Source organism: Muscardinus avellanarius (assembly GCF_963383645.1).
Source record: "Muscardinus avellanarius genome assembly, chromosome: 1".
In the NCBI taxonomy this organism is placed as follows: Eukaryota; Metazoa; Chordata; class Mammalia; order Rodentia; family Gliridae; genus Muscardinus; species Muscardinus avellanarius.
In genome coordinates, this window is record NC_137786.1 from 239,670,855 (window position 1) to 239,676,823 (window position 5,969).

At 60.8% G+C, this 5,969-nt stretch overlaps 2 protein-coding genes across 2 annotated transcripts; one reads left to right on the forward strand and one right to left on the reverse strand.

Annotated features, from left to right (window-relative positions):
- Positions 1-549: 549 nt before the first annotated feature.
- Positions 550-1,325, forward strand: LOC308261857 (interferon-induced transmembrane protein 3-like; the record flags this gene model as incomplete). Its single annotated transcript, XM_080694030.1, has 2 exons — positions 550-708; positions 1,179-1,325. 2 exons carry the CDS (start codon positions 550-552, stop codon positions 1,323-1,325), a joined length of 306 nt encoding a protein of 101 aa, XP_080550156.1.
- Positions 1,326-4,449: 3,124 nt separating this feature from the next.
- Positions 4,450-5,313, reverse strand: LOC308261863 (interferon-induced transmembrane protein 1-like; the record flags this gene model as incomplete). Its single annotated transcript, XM_080694044.1, has 2 exons — positions 4,450-4,641; positions 5,128-5,313. The coding sequence occupies 2 exons, from the start codon at positions 5,311-5,313 to the stop codon at positions 4,450-4,452; spliced, it is 378 nt and encodes a 125-aa protein (XP_080550170.1).
- Positions 5,314-5,969: the final 656 nt, after the last annotated feature.

Consider the following 5,969-nt stretch of genomic DNA (forward strand, 5'->3'; position numbering starts at 1 on the left):
AAGGGACCTTGGGGCAGACAACCTTGGACACTGGGTCCCACAGTGAGGCCAGGCTAGGCTTCAGCCCCAGGGGAGGCCACAGACCTCAGCAGAGGAGGCCCGTGGCATCCGGGGTGGGATTTGGAGAGGCCCTCTGGACATCAGGGGTGGGGGGCCCAGTGGGGGACTAGCTGGGGGCCCCAATACAGACAGTGAGCTCCTGCCAGTGCTGGTCTGGGCTGAAGGGGTCTCCCAGGCCCCCCACAGCCCTAATGGGGAGGGGCTCAGCTGATCTAAGTCCTAGCTTGGGCCCCGGACAGGAGCATCCCTCCCCCTCTGCCCTTCCTGGACCCTATCCGAGTGCAATAGGTATCCTAAATTTCAGACCATTCACCAGGTTACAAATGCCAGGAAGAAGAAGCTTGAGAGAGTCCAGGGGGAGGAGTCCAGGACGGCCCTACAAGGCCCTCCCCCAGCATCCGGACCTCAGTCCACAAATGGGCATGCAGCAGCAACACGAAGCCCACTTTGAAGTCCTCTTCACAGCATCCCCCTCCCCCAGCACGCAGCATGATCAAGGAGGAGCCCGGCACTGTACCCATGGCGTCCACAGTGATCAGCATCGGCAGCGAGACTCCCGTGCGGGACTACGTGGTCTGGTCCCTGTTCAACACGGTCTTCATGAACGTCTGCTGCCTGGGCTTCATAGCCTATGCCTACTCTGTGAAGGTGCAAGCTGCGGGGGTGGGTGGTGCTCAGGGAAGTGCTGCCGAGCGGGCCTCCGCCTGCCCCATTGCACAGGGGGTGTGGGGTCCTCCTGTGTGTATCTCCCCCTGTACTTGTGTGTGTGTGTGTGTGTGTGTGTGTGTGTGTGTGTGTGTGTGTGTGTAGTGGCAGGTGGGGAATCTCCAAGGGCAGGCCTAGGACCCTGTCTCACCCCACCCCAAAGGAATTCCTTCTATTGCCCAACTCCAGAAATACCCCTGCACACACAGATCCCGGGCCCAGCCCATCCAGGAAAGCAGAGGGGACTCCTGGGGAGCACTGGCTCCAGGTGGAGTGAGCAGCCAGCCTGGGGCCTCCTGCACAGGCTGGGTGTGAAAGGAGGGGGGCTGGTCTGAATGAGGGCGGCCAGGCCCAGGAGCCTGCTCAGGGCACCTGACTCCCCTGAGCCTCCCTCACCATCTGGTCTCCCCCAGTCTAGGGACAGGAAGATAGTGGGCGACATGACCGGGGCCCAGGCCCACGCCTCCACCGCCAAGTGCCTGAACATCTGCGCCCTGGTCTTCGGCGGCCTCACCACCATCATCTGCATCATTGTTTTAACAACATATAAAGGATTCTGAGAGCTTCTGGTCTTGCCCTTCCTCCATCCTGTGGCCAGGGGGCCGCTGCCCTCTCCCCTTCACCCCACCCCACCCCACAGCACTTTCTGTCCACAGTGGGATTCAATACACTGCCCAGCTCCCAGTGTCCTCTAACAGCATGCCCACCTGCCTCCCTCATTGGGCGGAGCCCTCCTGCTCCTCCATTTGACAGGTCTCTGGACTTCTGCTGGGCAGCAGCTGGACAGGGTCCTGGATAAGGTCCTTCATCTCCATACATAGGTACTCCAGGGTGCTGCTGAGCAGAGCCTGCCATGGCCCCCAGGGAGGGTGCAGAGGACCCACAGCCCTGAGGTGGAGCACTAGCCTCAGGGTCCCTCCCTTCAGGGAAGAAGAAACCTACCCCAGACACAGCTGGGTTCCCTGTGGCCTCTGGGAGGCTGCTGGCCTGCCCATGCCCACGAGCCCCTGGTGGGCCCCGTACATGTCAGACCCAGCAGGGGCTCGACTTCCACCCCCTCAGGGCCCAGCGCTCCAATTCCAGGGACCCAGGGGACCTTGAATCTGGACCCCAGGACTCTCTCCTGGTCCACGGGTACTGGTGTGAGGTTGGTGTAAACATGCGACCCAACCGCGGAGGGCAGGGTCCTTTCCACAGACTCCAAGCCCCGCAGGGCCTGTGCCCGCGTCCTGGCCTGCCAGCCCTGCACCCCGCGCCCTGCAGAGACTCCTGTGCTCTGCTCCCATGCTCCGTTCTCTTCCCTCTGGCATGTTTCCTAGAGCCAGGGTTTGGGAGGGGTGCGACTTCTCTGCCATGACCCCAGGAGTGGGCGTCCAGAGATTCCCTCAGAATCTGCCTGGAGGGGCCTCTCAGCCACCTGCCACAGCACTTTGTTTCCTGAGCCACGTGGATTTTAAATTGCAGTAGAGTTGGTGGAACTTGGGAAGCTGAACTTGGAGGACCACAGGTTTGCAGCCAGCCTCAGCTACTTAGGGAGGCCTTCAGAAATTGAGTGAGACTTCTTTCTTTCTTCCCTTTTCCTTTGTGGTACTGCGGATCAAACTCAGGGGCATTCTACCCCTGAGCTACAAACCCAGCCCTATTTTTCACTCTTTATTTTGAAACAAGGTCTCATTAAGTTTAAGGGGCCTAAGTAGCTGAGCCTGGCTGCAAACCTGCAATCCTCCTGTCTCAGCCTCCCAATTAATGGGATCACAAGCATGTGCCACTATACCCGGCTCCCTGTTTCAAAATAAAAAATAGGGCTGGGGATATAGCTCCGAGGTAGAATGCCCCTGGTTTAATCCTCATTACCCCCACCAAAAACCAACTAACCAAACAAACAAAAAAACCACAGTAGTATTCTCAGGGTAGCAGGTGGGCCCTGGGGTACCCTTAGCTAATCGGGCATCCCCAGAAATCCCAAGCAAGGCCTTGGGGTGACAGGGAGAGGGGGGCTTCGCAGGCTCAAGAGTGAACAAGTCGCAGACTCCGCTCCGTCAGGGTCTCCCCTCCAACCTGGACCCTGGCCCAGAGGGTCTGTCCAAGGTGATTCTACACTTGCCGGAATGGCCCGTCCCTGCCACTCTGCCGCTACTCCTCCGCAGCCGCCCTCTGCGGGCAGGTGATACCCCGGTTTACTTTAAGGTTTGGGTTGGGGTCTGCAGGAGCCTGGGCAAATCCTGTGTACGGTTGTGAAGTGGACGCCGGCCCCCACGCCCAGCGTGGCCTGGTATCCTCCATGCACAGCGAGGCTGAGCACCGACTCCCTCTCAGTCTCTCCAGAGAGCACGTGTGGGCTCCGGGTCCGCTGTTCGGCGGGGGAGAGAGCCGGCTCGAGGACCTCCTCGCTGCTCGCCAGGGCCACATCCTGCGCATGCGCGGCAGCACCGGCCGTCAGTCCACCCGCGATGGCCGGGGAGCTCCCCGCCCTGAGCGCAGCTGCCTCGTGGCCCAGTCTCTGGGCACAACGTTGGAGGTGCTCTCTCCAGCAAAGCGCCCTTGGCCTGAGGCAGACTTGTCTGCAGAAGAGGACAGCCCACGTTCGCCTCTGCCCCGGAGCGCGGGCTGCACAGGGGTCCCGACCACCCTCGGTGCAGGTGCAGGTCGGCTTGCCCTCTGCCCTCCTGCCCGCCCGCCCCCCTCCGCGTCCAGGCCCACTGTCCATTTTCCCGCCCCCATCTTCCTGTCCCCGCTCCTCCCGGGCCGCACCCGCCGGTAGGGGACTCCGCTGTGCTTGGCCTGCAGCGGGTCCTCCAGACAGGGCTCAGGGTGACGACTCAAGCTCAGGAATGGAGGGGCCTGGGTCTTGGGTGGGGTGTCCACAGGTGTCCTGGGACAGGATGAAGGGCTACCGGCCTAAGGATGGGAGCAAAGGGACTTGTCCTCTGCTGGCCTGGACCCTGTTGGCCATATGTGAGGAGGGCTCACTTAACAACTAGCACAGAGCCTGGACAAGGGCACACACCCAAAGCCTGGGCCCCAGAACCCCCTCCACCCAGGAGTGCCAGCACAGTTGAGGTTCAAGGAATTGGACCTTAGACCTCAGGGACTGTCCCCACCCTCACCCCCGGAGGTCACCAGTTTGCCCTTTGGCTTCTGCAGCCAGCTCTGCTCTTCCTGCAAGCCACTGAGTGTCCTCAGCCCCTCAGGATGGTGGGCAGTGCCCAGGGGAAGGAGCCAGAACTGGACAGCCAGGAGGACCTGCCAGGGCTGGGCTGTGCCAGCTGTCCTGGAGATCCGGGAGCCGCCGTCCAGCCCACAGGGCGGGCCCAGCTGCACACAGTCATCGGATTGTCAGACAGGGAGCCGGGATCCTAGATGGTGCTCAGACCTGGAGGATGAAGGGAGCCATAGCCAGGACCCTGGCCAGCTTCTGCCCAGCAGGAGCCAGAGACCTGGCAACCTGAGACATGGCCTTCCTTGCCCTCAGGAGAGCGACCCAGGCGGGTGTGCTGAGTCTAGGGACCGGGCTGGGGACTGTGCAGGGCCCTTCCCAGCCACGTCAGAGCACTCAGAGCACATGCACTTTATTGAATCCCAGTGCACAGACGTGTGGGGCTGTGGTGCTGCAGAGGGTCAGGGTGGAGGGTGCTGGGCCGGCCAGGATGCAGGGCCAGCTGTGGAGGACGGTCAAGGGAAGGACTAGTAGCCCCGGGAATCCTTTATCTGCTGCTGAAGGGAGTGGGACAGTGCCTGCGAGCTAGTAATGAAAACAATGATGCAGATGATGGTGGTGAGGCCGCCGAAGACCAGGGCGCAGATGTTCAGGCACTTGGCGGTGGAGGCGTGGGCCTGGGCCCCGGTCATGTCACCCACCATCTTCCTGTCCCTAGACTGGGGGAGACCAGATGGTGAGGGAGGCTCAGGGGAGTCAGGTGCCCTGAGCAGGCTCCTGGGCCTGGCCGCCCTCATTCAGACCAGCCCCCCTCCTTTCACACCCAGCCTGTGCAGGAGGCCCCAGGCTGGCTGCTCACTCCACCTGGGGCTAGTGCTCCCCAGGAGTCTCCTCTGCTTTCCTAGACGGGCTGGGCCCCGGGATCTGTGTGTGCAGGGGTATTTCTGGTGTTGGGCACCAGAGAGAATTCCTTTAGAGTCCTCAGGAAGCCTCATACTGTGCCTGCCCTGGGAGATTTCCCAAGCTACTCACCCACACATTTACACACACACACACACACACACACACACACACACACACACACACACTAATAGGCTGTTTGCACCCAGGTGCTATCAGGGCAGGTGGAGTTTGCTGCTCACAAGCACCTTCTGAGCACTCTGTCCCCCACAATTTTCGGCCCCCACCCTCTGTAGCACACAAACCTTCACAGAGTAGGCGAAAGCTATGAAGCCCAGGCAGCAGGCGTTGAAGAAGATCACGCTGAACAGGGACCAGACCACGTGGTCGGGCACAGCAGTCTCGCCCGGCATGTTGATCACGGTGGTCGTCACAGGAGCCGAGCCGTGGGCCCCCCCCAGCACGGCCACGTTGTGGTCCTCCTTGTGCATCTCAGACTGTGGCAGGTGGCCAGCATCGGAGTGGGTCAGGGGGGTGTGGGAAGTGTGGTTCATGGTGCCCACAGGCAAGCTGCGGTGGCCAGGAGAATGGATTCCTGATTGACTTCTCAGGAGTTTCCTTTCCTGGCTGTGAGGTGAGAACTTGGCCAGGTTTGAAGGGGTGGGACTAAAACTTAAGGATCCTGTTACTCCAGGGCAGAGCGGGAGGAATGGCCAGGGTGCAGGAAGTCTTTGCAGGAACCCAGGCAGGACTAGTCTCAGCTGAGCCCCTCTTAGTTAGGGGTTGAGATGCCCCAGCCTAGGCCAGCTTTACTGGAGCTCAGGTTCCACATCCAGGGGCCCAGCCAGTCCCCCCCAGTGCCCTCCAACCTCCATGGCCAGCACTTACTTAGGTAACAGAGACAGAGCCATTGTTAAAATGAAGTGGCATGGGGAACTAAAAAATTCTGTCCTTTATGAAATCAACACTCAGCCTGGACAAGGGCGCACACCCAAAGCCTGGGTCCCAGAAGCCCCTTCCACCCAGGAGGGCCAGCACAGTTGGGGTTCAAGGAATTGGTCCTTAGACCTCAGGGACTGTCCCCACCCTCACCTCAGGAGGTCACCAGTTCACACTTTGGCTCCTGCAGCCAGCTCTGCTCTTCCTG